The sequence below is a fragment of the Eucalyptus grandis genome, chromosome 11 (assembly GCF_016545825.1).
Source record: "Eucalyptus grandis isolate ANBG69807.140 chromosome 11, ASM1654582v1, whole genome shotgun sequence".
NCBI classification, from domain to species: Eukaryota; Viridiplantae; Streptophyta; class Magnoliopsida; order Myrtales; family Myrtaceae; genus Eucalyptus; species Eucalyptus grandis.
In genome coordinates this window covers 32,071,284-32,091,801 of record NC_052622.1, presented here as the reverse complement: position 1 = coordinate 32,091,801, position 20,518 = coordinate 32,071,284, and the positions used below count along the sequence as shown (strand labels likewise).

The window sequence follows — 20,518 nt, the reverse complement described above, 5'->3', positions numbered from 1 at the left end:
CAATCTGAGCTTGGAGGTAAAAACAGTGAAAATGCCATAATTTCGTAAGGTATTCATTTGAGTGCTATAATTTTTATTTTTATTAACTTAAGTGCCACAAATTTGAAAAATCAATCACTCATTAGCGATTTTATTTGCCGAAAAATCCTATGTGGACGTCGATTGTCATACGTGGCTTTATCAATACTGACATAAACAAATTTTTAATTATTTTATATTTTATTTTTAAAATTCATTTTTTTATAACAAAAACAAAAATTGAAAAAAAAAATCCATGTTGGATGATTAGTTGGAAAATGATACTCAAATGATAAATTTTATTCTGAAGTGGTACTTAAGTGAGTGAAAAAATAATTATAACACTTAAGTGAGTATTGTACGAAAGTTAGGATACTTGTGTTTTTTTTTTCTAAAAATATGGAAAAAAAAAATGCAAAGTCAAAATTTGAAACCGACCGAGGAAGTCTACCAATTTCCTCAAAAAAGTCTTGTGGCAGACCTTGGTCCATTGATCGTCACTCCATCATTCTACAGAGATAGTCAACTCAACATTTTTCAACTCCGAATACTATTTTAAAACCATGATGGTTGTTCAATTATCCATCAAAGCGATTAAGAGCAATACCTAGACGGGAAAACCCTTGGAAAAAAAATCAGTTCGCCAGTGATTATTTTTCCTTTCGACTTGCGATTTATATTTTGAATGCATAAGGTTCGACTTTCATCTAATATTAAGCTTGCAAAATCTGTAAAAACTCATGAAAGTTAAAGCTAATGGTTAATTGAAATTATGCGCTAGTTTCCATCCTTATCCCGAGAAAAAACTGGGCTATTGTTCTCATTTAATTCCACATAATTTTATTAATTATTGGTTTTTGGGATGGGCCACAGACAGCAGGCACGGATCCTACCTACTACCCTGCCTTATTCGTGCCTGGCTTCTTTTTTCCATTTTTATATTCCATCCATCACTACGATTCTAACACGCGTACAACAGAATATCATACTAGCATCTGCCAAAAAAATCAACAAGATACATATCTTATCTTAAGAAGGTGTCGGAACAAATTGATTAAGATCAATTTGCCTGAGTTAAGCCCTAAAACATTTTTTAAAAGCATGTGCCAGTGCAAGTGCACTTCCACATCATTAAAAAAGGGGGCGCAAATCTTAAAGCTGTTCCCCAGGACACAACCAGAAAACACTAGGCAGCAAGACTGCGGCAGTGCCAATTTTTTTTTTTTTTTTTTTTGGGGGTGGACTTTGTCGTCCACTCATTCCTCTTCAGAATCATAAACGACTGCCATCCGGCGATGGGGTGCCGCGGCCTTCCGTGGCCCAGACTCCTCATCTGACTCGATCTCCTTGCGCTTGTAACCGGAGCCGTAATCTCTCCCTTTTCGCTTTGGCTCCTGAATGGGGCATCATAAGCACAAAATGAGATTTTAGACTAGAGATACTTCATTAAGGTAGTCAAACTAGCAAGAGAATTCAATAAAAGCGTTTCCAACTCTTGATGCCAACAGCCACTACACATGGAAGAACATCTGAAAGAGGTTTGCGAGTATTTGATAACCACGAGAAAAACCAGAAGTAAAGAAGACCTCATTACCTCCACCTCTTCCTCCTCCTCAGATGCTCCATTAACTTCGGCTTCCTCTTCGTCGGGTTCGGCTTCTTCTTCCTCGTCCTCCTCATATTCTTGTTCAGGAACTTCAGCTCTTCTGCGAGGGGGTGACCTCTCATCCTCCTCCCCATAACTTTCATACTCAGACTCTTCTCGTTCACTCTCTGAGAATGCCACTTGGCGCCTTGATGATTTAACAGCAGGTGCAGAAGACTTGCGAGGGGCTTCTTTTTGTCCCTGGAGAATTTATTTCACGTGGATAATCATATAAAACCAAGTAAATCTAGGAGCAGAAAAGCACAAAACCCCTATAAGAATGACAAACCTTCTTAGCACTCATTATGCGTCTCTCTGCCTGAGCTTCCATTTCGAGGTCATCCTCAAAGCGACGGCGAGATCGACGAGAGTCATAGTAATCTGTTTCTTCATCCTGATTTAGCATTGGAGTCACCTTAATCAGATTCGAATAAATAAAAGCCTAGTACATAGGTCAAACTAAGGCCCTAAACATTGTTGACCAGCACGTCACTGTGTGGCGAGGTCTGCACAATCCAACCATGATCCGCGCATATTTCTTTGTCAGCAGTACAATTTTAGAGAGACAGATTGGATTAGAAAGATGCTGATGGCAATGAATCTGGCCTTTTATTAATTTTCCACTTTAAGAGTATTACGGGAATAACATAATGGCAATTCAGACATCAATAAGTGCCTTGTCCTTTGTCAAATTACCCATATAGCATCAACAAAGAAATAAGGTACTTGACCCCCAACGGAGAAAAAACGAAATCAAGTAGCAAGCACCAAAAATACACACCTCATCAAGAGCATCCTCTAAGAAACCAGGTGAAAGCTGGCGCCTCCGATCCACAGCTGGGGCATACTTCTTATTTACCTTTTCCTTCTTCCGACTAAGAAGTAAATTAGCTCTGATACTTTGATTTGCAGCCTGAGATGGAGAGAAGTCAAATGAAAACTTTATCCCTCACAAGAAAAAGCTATCAATGGTTCAACCAATTACCTTTTCTCTTTCCTCCTTTTCTCTCTCTGGGTCAATGTCGGTTATGCAATTTTTAACCTTATAGACCTTCTTATGACGTGAGTCAACAAGAGCAGTCAATAATCGGTGAGAATTTGATGTCAATGAAGATGGCATGAATCTCATCTTTCTCAAAATTCTCCCTTGTGATTGAAGAAATCCCTGAGACCATTGCACAAGAAAATGCACTGATTAGTCTTCAAGAAATTGACTCACCAAAAATGAGCACATGAAACATATTGAAGATACATGATCAGGATTTAATAGAAAGGTAAACTTACACAAAAGACCCAAAGATTGACCATTACAATAAACCATCTCACAGTTCAACCTCAACGCAGAAAATGGCGATACATTGTCAAGCACAACTCAGACAATCAGGTTAAAAATTTAATGTTAAAGCTGAATATCTGTGGCATGGTGTCTGACAAGAACTTGACTACCAATGGCCCTGAAGTACCCAAGACACTGTATTCTTTCACGCTGTTTTCATTAAGTTACAGGTATACAACCAATATTCACATACTACTTGGGATAATCAAGCTTGAGGACTGTCAAGAGCAGGAAAAATAATCATGCATGGGTCGTCAGAAATAACTATTACCATTTCTTCTCAATAATGCCCAGCAATATCTAGATACGAATGCTGTGTTTTGAAGTGTAGAGTGGATTAAATGGGGATGGAAATTAATATCAAATTTCCCTTCATTTTCTCTCACAAAATTTTAAATTCTTCTCCATTTTCCCCCCCAAATTTTCATTCACCCCTGTTTTCTTTGCCTCCAAACAGTGGGAAAGGGTCCATTCATTTAAAAAAAAGGGTTATTAGGCATGGTAGAGGACAGGAAAGGGATGCTTTCCCAAGACCAAAAAGTTTAAATATTAAGTCATAATTTGATCCACAGCTTGATTCATTTTGGACTGTTACCAAACAAGCCAAAAGTTTTTCAGGAAAGAATCTAAATGACAATTGGCAAACAAATAGAAGGCTTTTGAAAAGATGTACAATAACCATTCATAAAAGGATAGTGTCAACAATAAAAAAAGTAATTCCTCAACGGAGTTCCTTCAATATGGTGCATTCCCATTAGAATTTAGAAGATACTGTGCCCCATGTTCCTTGTGGCTATCAATAAAGTCTTGAATAGAATAGTGCATAATTTCCCAGGCTAAATATATATAATTTGGGTCATCATTGCCCATCTTAACCTTGTCAACCACATAATATCTCAGAAAGCTCACAAGTGTTGCAGCCTACACAAAGATATGAGGTACCTTGCTACACTCCCTCTATTACTATGGTTATTTTCTTCTAATCCAAATCAAAGATGCTTTCCTGCCTTTCACTTCTTTTCCGAACTTATGTCTAATCACTAACACACACCAAGAACACAACTGAGCAGTGGACAAGGCTGCACTTTTTAAAACTGCTCACACAGGTAACATTGACTTGACCATTTCCTAAAAATCTTAAATATTTATTTGTCCAAAAAAGAAAACAGTCCCAGTTCAAACAATCTTAAGTATTCTCCCAGATCATAAGTCACCAGAAGCCACCTTTCCATGCCTCAGGAAAAGATGTGATTGGTCATGTTGCGCATTTTGCACTGATATGTCAAGAACTTCATTTCCTATCAATAGCTGTAAGCTGTCATCTGACCATCGCACAAAGCGAGCATTGCTTTCATACTGCACAGAAAGAACGGAAATAAATAACGAGATTTGAGAGTATGCTGACACATATCCACATTTTCTTCGGAAAATTGAATTGCAGTGAAAATACTATTGGAATTCATAATCAAAGCAAAAGTCATCAGGGACAAAAGACAAAGATCTTCGCAGTGCAAGAATTGGTAGATTTGTACTTTCCACAAATCAACGATTCCATTTTTAAAACTCTTAACCATTTCAACACATAATGCAAAATAAACACAGAGGTCGAAAAAAATTGCATGACTACAGATCTCACAACTCAACACTTGCAGCTTTTACTACTTAATAGAAGGATAAGGGGTGAAGCACATCTTCAATTGCATCTTTGCCCTCCAACATTATTTGTTCAATGGTCCAGAAAAACTTATACCACATGATGCAGAGATCTACATTAATCTACATTTATATCCAAACATATGCATCATTTCAAGGCACAGCAATATGTTCATCAAAACACAACTTTCATTTTCAGATAGTCGCATCATAGTCAACTTCATGCATTTAACAGCATCCAAGTGACATAAAAAGAGGCAGCCAAACCTTATGTACGGTCAAAGTGACAATACAATCAGGCAAAGCCTCATAAGGTCAGATTTTAACTTCATTTTTGCCTTTCCTAACTATGAGATCCTCAATTCAACTACTATATTCTATCGACATCATAGATCTAATATCTTGATGCAGCGCCTCAGTTGCATCTGGACACGAAGAAATCAAATGGAACAGAAGATGTCATCTTCTACAGCTCGATAGAACTTTGAAAATTGCTGTCAATGACATCCACATTTAACTTCTTACAAAGAACTAAATCAAGCCAAAGCATAGTGACATCATGTCGAATATTTCCATGTACATCCACAAAGGCGTTTGTGCGAGAACATGCCATGTTTTCCCCATAATATTCACAGCGAACCAAAACAGTGAACAAACATTGAGGTAAGGGATTGCGCACTCACAGATGAGGTGCCATCTGGATTTCTAACTTTTCTCCAACGCACAATGTTATTTTCCAAGCGAATGCGTTTCTTAGATCCAGATTCATCGGTCACAAATGTATCCTCTTCAACATATGTCTTTGGGTCAAAAGGTTTAGGATCAATGCCCATGATATTTGATACTTTGATCATGTTCATCTGCGAATAAAAACACACAAAGTATCAATCTATGAATGCCCCAAAAATGCATACATATATGCAGCAAATGGTAGAGCATACTATTTAACATATTTGTAAGCAGCACCCAGCTCCCGCTAAGAGGGAACAACATATCAACCAGCTTTCAGCTTCAGAGATGAATAAAATTAAAGTAATGATGCTCAAATTTATGCTCATTCTCATGATACTCAACGAATGAGTACCACCCAAAACAAGAAAGGGGATCTATCAATATTCTGGCAACATATGTAACTACAGATCTGCAAGAAGCGATCTCAATGTAATTTTTTTTGTCTGTCATTATCTGCTGCTTCCCATACTCATAAGGCTGGCACATGAAAAATGAATGAGCTACTAGAAGACGCAACTGACTTGTTGATTCAATGAGCCTGTTACTTATCAGATGCTAGATAAAAATATTTAAGAGAGATAAACCTTCTCTGGATGAGCCGGTGGTGGGCGTAAAGGAATCTCTAGCACCAAAGGGGGACCAAGGGGCTTCTCTTTCACTTTAGCATCAATATTGTCCTCTTCCGACTCATATCTAGCATCTTCATCAGGTACCATGTCTTCGGGCCTGAGACCCCTCCCATAGCTCCCATCTTCCATTGGTGACCGCTATTGATGAAGGGCCAAATAATCAGCCCACAAGCCATGTGAAAGTAGCATGTATGTTGAACAGCAAAGACAAAGCCTGGAAACCAAATACAATTACGAATGGCTCACATTTGTGTCCTCCTCAATCTCATTTTGGACAACATAGCCTTCCTCCTCTTCATCATCAGAATCACCAAACACATCACGTATCTCTGGAGCCGAACTTGCAGGGAGATTTTCATCCTTGTCCTCATCTGGCCGCTTACTGAATTAATCGAAATTCCAATGAAGCTTAGTGCGAATTATCACAACCACAGTAGATGTAAAAAAATAATCAAAGAAATTTTGCACTTTTATCCAGTAAAGACAGCTCAAGGGGAAAATAGTAAATCCTGAAAGAGATGGGAGAACATTCTTCAAGCAGAAATGTGCTCCAGAAACGAGACCTCTTCATTTATCTTCAGCACGTTAAAAAGGGAGCGAAAAAAAGCCAAAAGAGAGACAAACTCTTCATCAGAAAAGAGGGGAATAGGTAGTGCTACATGAATTGAACCTTCATATTTGCAATGGAGTAAAAGGCGGGGGAACAGAACCCCATGGTTTGAGGCACGGCAGTAACTAATGTAACAGAAGACCTCACTTCCTCAGAATTATTAACAGGAATTTTCACTTTACTGCCTCCTTACTTGATGAAAATTGCTCGACAGTGAAAGACAATGGATTTTCTTACAATAATTAACAGAAGAACAAGAAGGCTGCATGACTAGGAGGATCTGCAAATATAGCGATTATTCAAGAAAGAAGAAGGAACCCAATTACCTCGGACTTCTGGCCTGCTCAACTTCTTCATCTTCATCATCAAGATAATGATGTTCCTCGGACCTCTCTGATGCACTTTCAATTACATCCCTTCTCCTGCTTGTCACCACTCTTTGACCGTACTCTTCTTTCTCGTCACTGTCTGTCTCCTTCCTTCCACTGTCTTCCCTCTCACCAACTATAACTTCCTCCAAACTTTGATCCCTCTCACCTTCACTTTCTCCCGGATGAGGATCAATGTCACGCAGGTCACCTTCACTCTCCACATCAACCTCTCCGTGGCCCTCGACATCAATTTCTCCCTCGCCTTCAGGCTCAAGGCCTCCCTCTGCTTCATCCTACAAATATCATCATAGTGAGATTTGATATATGCATAAAGTACCAACACTAATTGCTTTTGGATGTTAGTTTTCAATTCATTCATCAACACTCGTCTAAGAGGCATGAGAACCAAAGACATGCAGATGTTCAGTAGCTGAAATGACTTCCTAACACCCTCAATTGTAATTAACCAAAAAGTCTCCCGTGCATTTATACGATACGAAAATAAACAACTACTCTCCGTGTTCTTGACCGTCCATTCTTACCTCTTTCGGAATCCTCGCTTTATGTTAATTCATTACCTTCTTTGTACTCCTCACGTGGTAACAACGTTTGCCAATTACAAAAGACCATACATTAGACAAGCGACTAGACCATAACTGCCCTAGCGCGTCCTCGCCGAAAAGGACTTCATATTACCCCGCAACTCATTTAATCTTCGAATCGCATATCGCGTCACCAGGGCCACAGCTGAATCGAAACGACCTGGTATGCAATAAACTCAAAACCCTAGCACCTCCAAAAGGAGAATAAACCAATTGACGAGGACAAAGGACAACCAATCTTCCAACTGCAGACGAGACGGATCGCCGATTTACTCAGGAAAACGTTCAATCTCGTCCCAATCCTCACGAACAAGTGCGAATTGCGCTGACTGGAGATAGAAGAGAAGGCGAGAGAAATCGATCGACGACTTACGGAGAGGTAGTCCAGTTCCGGCGGCTGAGGGTTTGATTCGTGCTCGGAATCGATCTCTTCCTCCTCCTCTTCGGACTGATCGCCGAAGAGGTTTTGCATCATCTGATGCCTCTTCTCCTCGCCTCCCATCTCTGCTCTCTGCTTTGGGGAAGAAGTGGCAGAGCTCGCTGTCGCTCGGATCGCCTTTCAAATACCGAACGTTAGAGACGATGCAAGGCTCGTCGAATTGCGTACATGTGTGTGTGTGTGTGTGTATATATATATATATATAATATAGGCTCGCAAAAGAGACGATTATCTGAATTTTTCTATTTCTTTCAAATATATTAAGCCCAACTAGAGAATTGTGCATCGCTTTTCTATTTCTTCTAATATATTAAGTCAAAATAAACAATTACCTGGCATCCTTAATTACTCTTCATCTCTTTTTCTCGTATAATTTCATAAATAATTAAATACCCTCTCACCTTATTTTCTTGAATTAGTCTTGTAATATTTCTTTTGTATCCACTTATTTCATCGATGAAAATTTAACCCACTTCCCTTCTCCAGGCCAATCACTTCATGAAAAAAATCCTTACTTGGTGTTACTTCTGTTATTCTTTGTTTTATTTATTTTTATTCAAGCATTCTTGTTTTTCTATTTTTTTTAGAGTTGACTAATGTTGAAATTAAAAAACGAGCCCTCGGAATATTGACTCTATTTTATAGAATTTAAAATAATTTTATTTATAAAATGGTGATTCGATGAATGAGTTAGGAACATTAATGACAATTTTTAAATTTTTAAAGATAGAGAAAATCTTTGGAATCTAGTCAAACCAATCCCCCGCTCACTTTTTTTTATGCTAATCGTGCAATAATGTACACTTGCTTATAGCATGTGCCTTAGCATTAGTAGCAAAATCTCCGATCAAAAAGAAAAAAAAAACGCTAGTAGCAAAAGAGTGAAGTGATGTGATTTTTTTTTTTTTTTAAGGGGAAGTGTTTGGAATAAGTTGACTACTTTCATTTTGGAAATAGAAAAGTTTAATTAATTTATACAATAAGAACCAATAAAATATGCGAGGGTAAACAAATCAACTTAAAATTTCAAAAAAATCCTTTATTGAAATCTTTTTATTTATTTATTAGCTGGTGTTTATTGAAATCACGGAGTGCAACTTCCAAATTTTGTGTAAGCAAATGAAGAATCGAATTATTAACAAATTATATCACGTCACGACATTTTCCATGATAATGCCAAGTTTCTTAAGCTCTTGATAATTCGTAATGTCTAATGTCTGGCTTATATAGTAGACGAAGATAAATTACACTTGCTTCTAAATTTTAATTATTAAATTCAAACAAACAAAGTTCTACGTTTTGAATTTACAACGGAGTTAGTAACCGCTCATGTGCACGAACAGTAATTTCTCAATCTACGAAAACATGCCATTTGGTAGGCCTTATAAGTAGAGAAACGATCTCATATTACTATGCATACGTAATAAACACGTTAAAGGGAAGTATGATGATATTTTCTCGATCAAATTTACTATATTATATCTTGTGTGTACGGAAAAATACAATTCACGAACTTAATCTAATTTTTCCAATGACTATGAATAAATTGATATTGTAATTGTTTTTAGTTCATTGTGGTGTGTAAATACGTGGATTTTTTAAACTACTTGTTAATGAGTTTGGTCACGTGGCTAGAAATGTTAGACAAGCAAGCAAGTAAAATTGCAATGGTGTCTAGTAGGAGTAAGCGGTTACAAATTATGTAAATGTTCCACTTAAAATTTATAGTCTACCTACTGAAATAAGTTCCTTATTTTTTAGAATCTAAAGCATACCTTGCGCATTTTGAAACTTGGAACCTATCCTATTACGGGTTTCACTGTCAATTTCGATTTCTACTCAGGTTCCACATAGATTATTAATTGAACGATTGCAGCAAATAATCACATTTAAGGGCAACTACTTGCTACTATAATCCACTAATTACAGTTTGTATTTAGACACACAGAGAATATAAAATATCAACAAAGTGAAAGTCTTAATTATAAAATGAAAGTTTGAATAAGTAATTCAAAATTATTAATTTATCATCGGACGTCATAGAATATTCTATGACAAGATTAGATGAAAATATAAATAGAAATAATACAAAAACTTATTTCATGTTCTAAATCCAAGGTTTCACATACCTAGAGTGTAAAATTTATCTATTGAAACAAATTCTCCAATTTTTTGAACTTGGAATCTATAATTTGGAACTTGACAGGTTTCCACTAGTCCGATTTTTTTGTTTTAGGTTTTATTTTACAACCATGCTCGCCCCTAATGTTTAGTAAGGGCCACATGCCCCTAGCTTGAGGCTAGCTAGTAAAAGTGATCATGCCTCTTGAGGTTGGGCAACTTGTCGGCCCCCCTCTCTCTCACTCAACAATTAGTCTCTATAATTGCATTAATTTAATCATGGTCATAAAAAATGTATTTCATTAATCAAATCCTTCAACTCATCTGATATTCCAATCAAGCTTTATCGTCGGCATCATGTGTTCAGATGGATCAAAACCATGCTTTTAATTGGAGTGTCGTCATGGAGTGATTAATGAAAACTTCCCTTATCTTTTATCCCGTGTTAATGTTCTTGCAGTTTGCTAGGCCAAACTAATTACTCATTATCACTTTGGTTTTTTCGCGTTGCATTTTTGAACACATACATCAACTCCATTTTGTCGGGTTTTTAACATACACGGACTTGATAATTTACTACACAAGTCACGAGTTCGAGAACTGAATTAAAAGAAAAAGAAGAAGAAAGAATGCAAGTTTAGAGAAGAAACATTTACTTTGTTCTCTAATGAAAGGACCAAATCGACCTTGGAAGCATGTTGTTGCATGTCGATGAGTTTAAACAATTTAGGGCTCCTCATAACCTGATTTCGCAGTCCTATCTAGTGGGAACTGATATGTACGGATGGGTAGGTTTTCCTTTTATTAGCAAGTGCTCGTGATGGTAGTTCGTTGAATTTGAAACGCAATCTGCACATTTTAATGACTTTTGCGCCGATTAATGCCAACAACGCTCTTACAATCAATTAATGTTTTGTAATCATAATTTTATAATTTGCAATCGTGTCTAATCAAATCAACTTATCAAATCAACAGGTCGAGGGAGCTTTCTAACAAGATCCTCATGAGTACGCGTAACTTAATTTTCAATTACGATTGACCACGTGATCGATGGTCCACTCGACATGCACAGAAATAACTCCAGCTGCCTGGATGAAAGCTGCTGCGCCCGTTGCTACTGTTCGGTGCGGAGATAGGCGGGTCCCTCATTTTTACTATTGCCCAAACGATTGATAGAGTCGTGGAAAGAGAGAGACGTGCTCCCTTTTTCCTCTCTCCTTTTTTCCTTTTTCTGTTTTCTCTCTTTTTTTTTTTTCCGCCGGGGCGCCGTAAAAAAAGAAGAGAAAAACACGCTTTTAGTTTTATTACACCGGGGGAGGTGGCGATCGGAAAATTCTCCCCCCCTTTTTTTTTTCCCTTTTTTTTGGGGGGCGTGGTTGGGGTTCTAGGTTCGGGTCCTCTTACATACCCAAAAGTCCGTACATCCGGACCTAGCTTCCGAACCCGGACCAGAGCCTCGGAGCTCAGGTTCGTAGGCAAATTTCGCTCACTTTGGCTCACTTCATCTCAGCTCTCTCGCTCCCTTCTTTCTCTCTCTAAAGCCCCGAGCTCTCTCGTCCTGTGTCAGTCTTCTCTTCTCCCTCCGGCACTCGCTCTCCGACTCAGTACTCGCGAACTCGCGACTCGGCCGACTCACCGAACTCGCCCCGAGCTCCCGTCCGAGCGGCTCCTCCCCGTAAACCCTAATTCGCTCTCCGCGGGGGTCGAATCTCGGTTGGATTCCGAAGCGCGAGGCCGAGCTCAGGTACTTCAGCTGCTCTTCCTCGGTGTTTTGATTCCGTAGGATGCCGTCGAGCTGCAATTGGCCCGGCGGGAGCTTCCGATTTTGGTCGTCGGTGCGCATTTCGAGGGAGAGTGAGGATTGTTCCCGAGTTCGGAGTTTCTGGTTCGTGAATTGAAGGGGGAGGGGAAAACTTTGCTCGGTAGTTCGTTATCTGTTTCTTCGATTTCAGTGAGCGAAGTCTTGGGATGAGGCGAGAGGTTTGGTGTCGTCGGCTTAATTCGGTGGCGCGAGGTGCGCGAGGTGCAATATACGGTTGTTCTACTGCCGGACGGGGTCGTGCGTGAGTCGAGCTCTGCAATCGTAGTTCCTCTTGTTCGCTCTTTGCGTAGCGGAGCGATTAGCTGCTTCGAGTTGGATTTCTTCTGGTTCATGCAAGGATAGAGGTCCTCACTCTGTGTCTGAAGCTTTTGGAGGTTTTTTGTTGTGTTGATGGGTCCATAGTTTGACGAGTCCGTGAGTGGCTGGAGCTGTGAGTATGCCTTTTTCTGTCTGTCTATCGGCTGCCGCTTTCTTGCTGGCTTCCTTCTCGTAGTGTCCCGAGTTTTGCCTTTACTCGCGCTCCTGAATTTGCCCCTTGATCTGGCTTTTAGATGTCCCGCTTCGTGTGCTAGCAGAAAAAAAGATGTCATGCTTCACAATTCTCTCTCTCTCTCTCGCCTGACACGTGTGCTCCTTGCATAATTTTATGGCCATTTTATCCATAAACGAGTTTAACAGCAAAAAGTAGCCACTCGGAACACTTCATTTTTATCTGCTCTAGTTTCTTTAGTGAATGCTCAATCAAGCGACCTTCTGGCCCATGGATTTCGTTCCGGAGTTTTTGCTGTTTAATTTATTCAACATGTAATATATACGGGGAGTGACGAGGGTACAGTTCATTACCTGGTGCTCGTTGTGGTTGTGTCTATATTGCTCTTTTGTTGTCATTATTAATTCTGGCCACAAATTCCATTGGTGTTTGTTAGTTTAATGTACTGTTTGTCTACAGGATCAGAGTTTGACGGGTGGGAATATGATCGTCAGAGATGAGCTCCACTTATGGGAAAGAAGTTTACATTTGATGGTTAATCCAAAGAGTCCACAATCCATCCGAATCTGTGCTTGGTGATCCTTTTGTATAAATTTTACCTGTTAAATCTTTGTGGTTGGTTCATCTATGCCTGGGAACGGAGTTGGAGACAGGGATAACCATTTTTTTGGCCAAGAAAGCTTATCCCAAGGTCACAGTCGCTTGGATGTTGTTGACCGGAGCTGGCCTGGCTTAGGCAATAATTTGTTGCTTGGGAGTCAAAGACAAAGTGGATTTCCTTTTGTTCCTGACCTAAAGAACTACAGTGTGCAGCAATCAGGTAACAGTACTTCAAATGTCATTAGAGCTGTTTCTTTTCTCTTAAATGAGTTCCCTTTGACGATTGGATGTGCCCATGTTTCTCTTTGTGATCCCTTCCCGTTTAAGGGTCCCTTAATTTGAAACTTTGTACGTCTCATGATTTTATTTGTACATCTGCTGGTTAAAAATGCAGGAATTGACTGCCCTTTCTTTTGTGGTTCTGGCAGATATTGATGCACGGCATGGAAGTCCTTTCCATGTGCCACATGGCTTGAGCTTTGCGCAAACAAATATGCAGCCTGAATTATCTGGAAACCAGTTCCACAGCCTACAAACATCGTTAAATGGTTATATACAAGGGCATCAATTCTTTCCAGCTGTCCAGAATGAAGCAAATTTTTTGGGCATGGGTGCTGAATCAGATCAGCATAATTTGGGATCTAGAGGCTTTTCTCTTCTTGATTCACAGCGGATGAGAGGCATGGAGCTTCATAAACGCGATCCTGTAAAGTCACTAAATGCTGAAGCTCCTGGCAGTTTCCATTTTTCAAGCCGTCAAGAACAAATGGGTGGTCAGCATCCCTCAGCTATGCAATCTTTTCATGGGCAACAGAACAGTATCAGTGAAATGCAGCTGCAGCAACAGTTGATGCTTAAGCAATTACAAGGTGTTCAAAGGCAGATGCTACAGCAACAAGAAAATTGGAAAAAGAGTTCCGCAGGTCAATTGTCAGTGAGGGCAAAACCGGCCTTGACAAGCCATCCGTCCATGCAACTTAATGGTATTCCTGTAAATGATGCGTCTAGCTACTCATGGCAATCTGGGCTCACAGAAAATACCAGTTGGGTGCCACGTGGTGCCTCTCCTATTCTGCAGGGATCCTCTGGTGGTGTTGTCCTTTCTCCTGAACAAGTTCAGGGGTCTCACGTGATGGGATTGGTACCCCAACAGGTTGACCAATCTATTTATGAGGTTTCTCACTCCGGGTCCAAAGACAATCTGAGTCAAATCTCTCAAATGGAAATCGATGACATGGCAATGCAGCAGATAGCTTCTAACGCACATTCATTTCCAGGTAGCCTATACTCATCATTACCAGATCAGGGTAGTATCCAGGATGGACATTTGGTTTCTAAGCAGTTTGAGGATGTAGGTCATGGCTTAAGTAGTGGGTTTAACTTAGGTAACTCTCAGCAAGTGAACTCCCCACAAGGGAATGTATCGTTAGAGGAGTTTGATGGCAGCCAAGAGTTTGCTCATTTATCAGAAGCACCTCAAGGAAAAACGTCATCATCAGTTGCGTCTTCACAGAGTGTTGGTACATTAGATCCAACTGAAGAGAGGATTTTGTTTGGTGCTGATGACAATGTTTGGGGTGCCTTCGGTGGAGCAACCAATTTAGTTGCAGGAAACTATGGTACGTGTGATGGTACAGGATCTCTCTCTGGATTCCCTTCTGTGCAAAGTGGCAGTTGGAGTGCACTTATGCAATCTGCATTGGCAGAAACTTCTAGTGATAATCAAATAGTTCAGGAAGAGTGGAGTGGTCTCAGTGTTCAGAGTGCTCAACCTTCAATTAGTAATCAGAAGCCTCTTTCAGAGAATGAAAGCGCCAGACAACAATTAGCTTGGGGTGATGACTTGTTAAGTTCGAGATCTGGGTTGTTGGCTGATAATGTCATGAAGAGTGGTGGTTTCGCTAGTGTTTCAGGTTTTCAGCAATCAGATCTAAGGGCCCTTCATGGACAAAGTGAGAATGTGAAAACTGCTTCTTCTGGGAGATCTGAGATTCTGCAAGCTGATTCTCCAAGAACTATTCATGACTTTTCAGATGGAAACAGGTGGTTAGAGCGGGGCCGTCTGCAAAGGAATTCTTCAGAAGGTAGTCAAATTTGTGGAAATATTGCTAACTCTTCAGATGCTGAAGAAAAGAGAATAATGGGCGGATCTTGGACTGTTCAACAGAGCATGTCTTCATCAATTCCTGGGGATCAGCAGAATAACAGAACAAGTGGCTGGAATGTGATCGAGTCCGTTATGCCTGGTGACCATGCAGCTTCTAATAATTATAGTAGGAACGCAATTCTATCTTTTCAGAATGTCGGTCATAACAGGAGCTTACATGAACAAGTTGGTCATGAAGTTGGTGTTTCTAATGCTGACTCAGCTCTCACTGATGGATTAGAGCATGCCAAGTTGATTGATAGGCAAAACTCCACTTTAAGTAATGCTGCTTTATCAACTTTGACCATCAGAAGATCCCAGGGAGAAAGTATTCAACCGCTTCCAAAGAGTCATGGTTTTGATTTCTGGAGGCCTGTTGATTCTTCGATGAACACCAAAGAAAGTGAGGTTCAGGGGAGGAATTGCAACAATATGGACAGAAGTGTTCAAACAATGCAATCATTGGGAATTAACAGAGTGTATGAGAGAGAAAACTCAAATGGGAAGGAGAATTTAGCTAGTGGATTTCATTTGAATGCATCCCTTCATAGGTCCACTGGTATCTTTCGAGAACATGAGTGGTCAAATGCTGATGCGTTTGGAAATCTGAGAGAGAGCAGACAAATTCCATTTGGTCAGGGTGCTCAGAAGCCTACTGGTATTCATAAGTTCCAGTACCATCCTATGGGTAATCTGAATGCAGACGTGGAATCCCCTTACGGAGCCAATCACATTTCACTTAATAGAGCTATGCCTCAGCAGGTCTCCGGAGCAATTAGAAGCCCTGGTCAAGGGCATATTGCCAGTTCAAATGTTATTGTTCAGACTTATAAGAGCAATGCAGGAATGGAAAAGGTGATGACTGTGTGTAAAGTTGTTTTAAGAATATCGACCTTTTCTCATGCTCTTTCAAGTCCTTAAATAACAATAAGGTCTGTAATTTTTACTAATGTTCTTAAAATGGTTATTCCATGGTTTCAGGTTGGTTTGAAAGACACAGAGGCAACTCTACCAGGAATACTGGCTTCATCTAATAATATATTCTCTCTTGGAAGATCTCTTGTTTCATCACCTTTGAATGAAAATGCTCAGTCAAGGTAGCCCAAATTAATTTTATGATTTGCTAGTGCTGTAGATCAGTGTCACCATGATTCCTTCAGCTAATGCTGCCTTGCTTGTTGAGAATTTGTCATTGATCTGTGATATGGATTGGGATAATAGGCACTTTATTAGTCGACTATAGTTAGATGTTGTGATATTCTTTCCCCCTGGTGATAAAATAGGCATATTGAGTGAAGGGCTTTCCAGTAGTTCTTGTTATTTGATAAACAAGCATTTCGTTGTGTAATTTTTGTAACTTATTTCCTTTCCCGAAGATATGACTTATGTGAGTTGCTATGATGAACTTTCTGCAGTCAAAAGATGCCCGAGCATCTTCACAAGTTGGATCAATCAAGGGAGCATGGTGCTGCATCAAATTTGAGCTCATCTGACCTGAACGAAACAAATGAAGCAGAAAATTCTGATGGATCAATTAGTCATGTACAGCGAAATCAATATCCCCAAACAGCATCCTCATGGTTCGAGCAATACAGAACCCCAAAAAACGGTCAGGTCTTGCAAGTGTATGAGGCAAGGCAGATGGCTAATGTAAAGGCTTTGCAACAGCCAGTTATTGCTCAAAAGCCTGCTGATGGTCTGCAACATCCCCATTTAGTGGGTCAAGCTCATTCTGCCTTTCTTGCTGGTCCACTTAGTAACATCTGCGGTAGCACAACTCCAGCTGGTGAACACATGTCTTTGCATCATTCATTACCTCCAGATGCTATGGATCCAAAGTTGCTTGTGAAACCGAAGAAACGTAAAAGTACCATTTCTGGACCTCTGGCTTGGCATAAGGAAGTAGCGGAGGGCGCTATAAGTCTTCATGAACCAAGGTTTGATGCTGTCTCCTTTCTATATCACTTGGTTTTTTCCACAATTTAATGTACCTTCTTGTAGGAAGAGGGGGAAAGTGACCGGGGAAAAATGTGTGTAAATTGACTGGTTGGTTGCTTGTTTTTAGTGCATGTATGTTAATGTATTCGTGTCAGTTTCTAGACTTAAATTTCAACAATTCTGTATAATTCGTTGAGCTCTGTGCAGTATGGCAGAAGAAGAATGGGCTACAGCTACCAATATGCTGGTTGAGAAGGTGGGAACACAGAATAGCCTCATTACTTTATTTTCTCTGGTTATTCTTTTTGTGCTTTTAATAATTTTTTTCCCCTTGTGGTTCTTTGCATTCATCTAGGTTGACTGTGAAAGTGACCTGAATGAACATGTTCTGCCAGCCCATAGACCCAAACGAAGACTGTTATCGACTACACAACTGATGCAACTGCTTTTTCAGCCTCCGCCTGCAGCACTGCTCACTGCAGATTCTAGTTCTCATTACAAGGATATTGCTTATTCTGTTGGTAGGCTAACACTCGGGAACACATGCAGCATTATCTCTTGCCCAAACAGTGAGAAAACGTACGTTTGCATCTAGCTAATTTATTTTTTGCCCAATGCGTCTACTGTAGTTGGGAGCTTCATTGCACTCTGCTTTCGTTGAACTTTGCTGAAGGATTTTAGACTTAAGTTTGCAGATTTTTGGGTATGTCATGCCTCAAATGTTTTCTTTTTCTTATTTATTTATTTATTTATTTTTTTGTACCTTACCAGCCTGTCTGGAATGCCCGAAGTATTGGAGAGGACTGATGACAGCTCTTTTTCAAAGTCTGTTGACGAGTTGGTGGGTAGGATAAAGAACCTGGAGACTGAATTGTCAAGGTATCTTCCAGCCATCCATCAGTCTCACCTATGAAGCTATGAAACTTCTCATTTAACAGCAAATCCTTCGCTCTGATTGTAATCTCTGCCTTATGTCTCTACTTCCCTAGTTGACCTGAATTTTTTGCTTTTCGCTTCCCTCCATTGAACAGATTGGGCAAGAGCTTTTCGATCGTTGACCTGAAGGTGGAATGCCAAGATCTGGAGAGGTTCTCTGTCATCAATCGTTTTGCCAAGTTTCACTGCCGGGGACAGGCCACCAATGGAACTGGGACCTCGTCTTCCGACGGTGGTGCTGGCGCTCAGAAAGCCTACCTTCAGAGATATGTCACTGCGCTTCCGATGCCTAAAAATCTCCCCGACAGAGTACAGTGTCTCTCACTTTGATCCATAACCAGCGGAGTGTTCACATTTTGTTGGTCAATGCGCGGTGTCCTTTGCTTTCTGACAAATCCTACGAGGGCAGTGGCAAGGACTAGATAGAATCACAAGAACGAATATTAGGGCCAGTCTTGTAAAGTTAATCCTAGGCATTTTAGATAAATAGTGTTCATGCGTGCTGCCGGCTTGCTTTTCATCGCCTAACCACCTTCCTGATTGGCGAAAAACTTATATTATATGATAACTGACCTTAGAACCATTGCGGTCAGAATCAATGTTAATACAAGGGTCATTCAAAGACAGTAGCGAAGAACCTGTGGGGGCGAAACCAGCATGGGACTATCTGGTAGTGTTTTTCTTTGTGGTCCAAACCAGCAAGTACAATACGATCTTCCCAGACAATGACCTCCGTTGTCTTTGTCTATTGCGAGCTACCGTCAAATAAAAAGAAGAGGGGCCAGTCGTCTCATTGAATCTGCCAAATGATAATATGCTGTGAAAAGGTTGCAGGTTTTCTATGTTTTTTTTTGTCTGAATCTCCACGTGTGCCATTTCTTTTTCCTCAAAATCCACGTCCTAGACAAATCCACGTATGTCATTGTCATTACGTAGCAATTTTCACTCGATCCCTGAACAGAAAAGTAGCATATAAAGAGTTGTTAACTATTCGCACTTTTCGCATTTTCTACGCACCGCAGCACATCTCAAAGTTTTGACCTTCTGTAGGGAATCTTTCTTTTGTCCCCGCGTTTGCTCATCCTTTTTCCTCCTCTTGTGAACATTTACAGAATCGCAGAGGCTAGACTTGGCCTAAAGGTATGATACTGCATAGTTCTTGCGAATTTAAAAAAGAAAATGGCATTTTATTTTTTCCTTTTATGAGGTTAATTTATATATTATATTCCATTATGGGGAGAAAGATTGGCATGGGGTTGATTCGGTTAATGGGGTCAATGCTAGTAATTACTCCATTTCTGTGCTTATTTCGCTCCATCATTTCTTTATATGATCTTACTCTCAATCTGAAATTAAGTAAAAGATAAAAAGTGGGTAATCAACTTCTGCAATAATCCACTTTCTTCTGGAATAATCAACTTCTTCACGGTCTCAATTTGTATTGAGTAATCATCGGCTTCATCCACCTCCTTTGATAACTACAAACATTTTTTTTTCTATTCGTACAAAGCAAACTCAGCTTCGAGCTTGCGCATTGTGCACGCCTTATCTTCAGTGGGGATATATAGATTTATATCTTGAACATTGGAGGTAATGTCATACGACTTAAATTATGAAGATGCGTTCTTTTTATTTATTTATTTATATTTTTTAATAAGAGGAAAGCTATTTTAAATGGATAATTTTCGGGCTCATGAAATATCCCGCTAATCTCATGGATCGAGTAATATAACAGCTAAAACTTAGAAGTGTGGCCAAACATGGATGTATTTGCATTTTGTGCTGAAATGAATTGAATTTGTGCTGCGTGCCTCGTCCATACCAAATGAGCTGCTTGATCCAAGCTACACCGGAGGCTAGCAGATCTCTTCTTCAAGATAAGCAAGAAATGCAATCAAAGATTGGACAAATTGGGGGACACATCAGTTGTTAGATGCCCATCTTGGTGAACAAGGGCCTCGAGGGCGTTGAAGTATTGGTGACGACGGTGACGACGGTGACGTGGAATTTCGACCTCTTAGATTTAATCCTTTTTGTTGAGAGCCCCAGACATCATAATGGATTGCTAAGTTTTTGAGGAAGAAATGATCAACACACGAGGAGAGTTTTTCGGCCGCAGGTTGATTCATCCTGTGGTCGGATTCCTAAAGGATTAGAAGAGAAGTGAGATTCCTAGATCAACCAACGGAGACCTCGTTTGTGACAAAAAAGAAAAAAGAGAGACCCTGGTGTCTTTGATGGTTTGTAATCAACAAATAATACGATTGCACCATATATTTCTCGATACCTTGGAAGCAGAAAATACCTTACGTAATCGACATCGACGCTGTCAAGTTATGATTTTTCTTAATGAAGAGTCCTAATCTTGAAAGTCTGTTTTGTAATCATCATGTTTTCTTTTTTTGTTCTTTTGTTATTCAGAACAAAAAA

General features: G+C 39.9%; 2 protein-coding genes across 4 annotated transcripts; one reads left to right on the top strand and one right to left on the bottom strand.

Annotated features, from left to right (window-relative positions):
* Window positions 1-1,014: 1,014 nt before the first annotated feature.
* On the bottom strand, window positions 1,015-8,202 carry LOC104426005 (protein LEO1 homolog). The gene is made up of 11 exons (XM_010038929.3): window positions 7,970-8,202; window positions 6,950-7,287; window positions 6,260-6,395; window positions 5,969-6,151; window positions 5,336-5,512; window positions 4,224-4,355; window positions 2,649-2,828; window positions 2,445-2,576; window positions 1,953-2,057; window positions 1,613-1,864; window positions 1,015-1,412 (listed from the first exon to the last, which is right to left on the bottom strand). Exons 1-11 carry the CDS (start codon window positions 8,096-8,098, stop codon window positions 1,275-1,277), a joined length of 1,902 nt encoding a protein of 633 aa, XP_010037231.1. The 5' UTR covers window positions 8,099-8,202; the 3' UTR covers window positions 1,015-1,274.
* A 3,469-nt stretch (window positions 8,203-11,671) lies between these two features.
* On the top strand, window positions 11,672-18,714 carry LOC104426004. 3 transcript variants are annotated; one of them, XM_010038926.3, is made up of 9 exons: window positions 11,672-11,900; window positions 12,928-13,288; window positions 13,497-16,069; window positions 16,196-16,311; window positions 16,630-17,151; window positions 17,360-17,408; window positions 17,508-17,731; window positions 17,924-18,031; window positions 18,184-18,714. In XM_010038926.3, the coding sequence occupies exons 2-9, from the start codon at window positions 13,096-13,098 to the stop codon at window positions 18,416-18,418; spliced, it is 4,020 nt and encodes a 1,339-aa protein (XP_010037228.2). In that variant the 5' UTR covers window positions 11,672-11,900; window positions 12,928-13,095; the 3' UTR covers window positions 18,419-18,714. The 3 variants fall into 3 exon arrangements, with proteins under 3 accessions (XP_010037228.2, XP_010037229.2, XP_010037230.2); XM_010038927.3 differs by lacking the exon at window positions 11,672-11,900 and adding an exon at window positions 11,923-12,322; XM_010038928.3 differs by lacking the exon at window positions 11,672-11,900 and adding an exon at window positions 11,923-12,408.
* The last annotated feature ends 1,804 nt before the right edge of the window (window positions 18,715-20,518 follow it).

Excerpts from the sequence above, each read along its gene's own strand:
- LOC104426005 (XM_010038929.3), bottom strand. The coding sequence starts at position 8,098 with ATGGGAGGCGAGGAGAAGAGGCATCAGATGATGCAAAACCTCTTCGGC. Across the intron at positions 7,288-7,969 it reads CGGAACTGGACTACCTCTCC|GATGAAGCAGAGGGAGGCCT; the intron begins GTAAGTCGTCGA and ends TGATATTTGTAG. Across the intron at positions 2,058-2,444 it reads TAGAGGATGCTCTTGATGAG|GATGAAGAAACAGATTACTA; the intron begins GTGTGTATTTTT and ends ATGCTAAATCAG.
- LOC104426004 (XM_010038926.3), top strand. The coding sequence starts at position 13,096 with ATGCCTGGGAACGGAGTTGGAGACAGGGATAACCATTTTTTTGGCCAA. Across the intron at positions 13,289-13,496 it reads CTACAGTGTGCAGCAATCAG|ATATTGATGCACGGCATGGA; the intron begins GTAACAGTACTT and ends TGGTTCTGGCAG. Across the intron at positions 16,312-16,629 it reads AATGAAAATGCTCAGTCAAG|TCAAAAGATGCCCGAGCATC; the intron begins GTAGCCCAAATT and ends AACTTTCTGCAG.